This window comes from Morus notabilis, unplaced genomic scaffold (assembly GCF_000414095.1).
Source record: "Morus notabilis unplaced genomic scaffold, ASM41409v2 C11329576, whole genome shotgun sequence".
In the NCBI taxonomy this organism is placed as follows: domain Eukaryota; kingdom Viridiplantae; phylum Streptophyta; class Magnoliopsida; order Rosales; family Moraceae; genus Morus; species Morus notabilis.
The window spans coordinates 1-854 of NW_010385372.1; the positions used below are offsets into that span (position 1 = coordinate 1).

General features: G+C 58.8%; 1 protein-coding gene across 1 annotated transcript; it reads left to right on the top strand.

The window, feature by feature from the left end:
- Positions 1 to 6: 6 nt before the first annotated feature.
- Positions 7 to 851, top strand: LOC112094915 (E3 ubiquitin-protein ligase ATL6-like; the record flags this gene model as incomplete). Its single annotated transcript, XM_024176617.1, has 1 exon — positions 7 to 851. A coding segment is annotated over exon 1 (807 nt), but the record flags the coding sequence as incomplete, so codon positions are not given.
- Between the last annotated feature and the right edge of the window lie 3 nt (positions 852 to 854).

Below are 854 nucleotides of genomic sequence, written 5' to 3' on the forward strand. Positions count from 1 at the left end.
CTTCTTCTTCTTCTTCTTCTTCACTCAAACAGCAGCTAATTAACATGAATCACTCCAAGCATAACCATGATCGGATCGTCGTTTCTCTCTCCCTGTCGTTTCTACTCCTCCTATGGCCAGCGATTCCCCTCGCCAGAGCTCAGCCGACGGCCCCCAGTACCCCCACAGATCAGTACAACTACAGCTTCAGCCCTTCCATGGCGATCATCGTCGTCGTCCTAGTCTCCGCGCTCTTCTTCATGGGCTTCTTCTCCATCTACATCCGCCACTGCTCCGACGGCACTCAGAACTCCGTTGGCGTCGGCGCAGTAAACGGCGGCGTTGGCCGGTCGCGGAGGGCGGCGCGAGGGCTCGACGCGGCGGTGATCGAGAGTTTCCCGACGTTTACTTACTCCGCGGTTAAGGGTTTGAAGATCGGGAAGGGCGCGCTGGAGTGCGCCGTCTGTTTGTGCGAGTTCGAGGACGACGAAACGCTGCGTTTGATCCCCAAGTGCGATCACGTTTTCCACATGGAGTGTGTCGACACGTGGCTCGAATCCCACACCACCTGCCCGGTCTGCCGGGCCAATTTAGTTCCCGAACCTGGCGAGTCGCTCCACCGGCCTGAGTTGTCCGATATCGAAGCTCAAAACGACGCCGTTGCACCCGAACCGGAATTGGAACAGCAAGTCGGAGAGGAGCGGGAACAATCGGAGGCTATGGCGGCGCCAGAACAGGAGGTTTTGGAGTTGAACAAGACTTTGAACCGGAACCGGACGCGTGGGTCCCGGTCGAGCCGGATGAGGAGGCTTTTCCCGCGGTCGCACTCGACCGGGCATTCCTTGGTTCAACCGGGAGAGGACACGGAGCGGTTC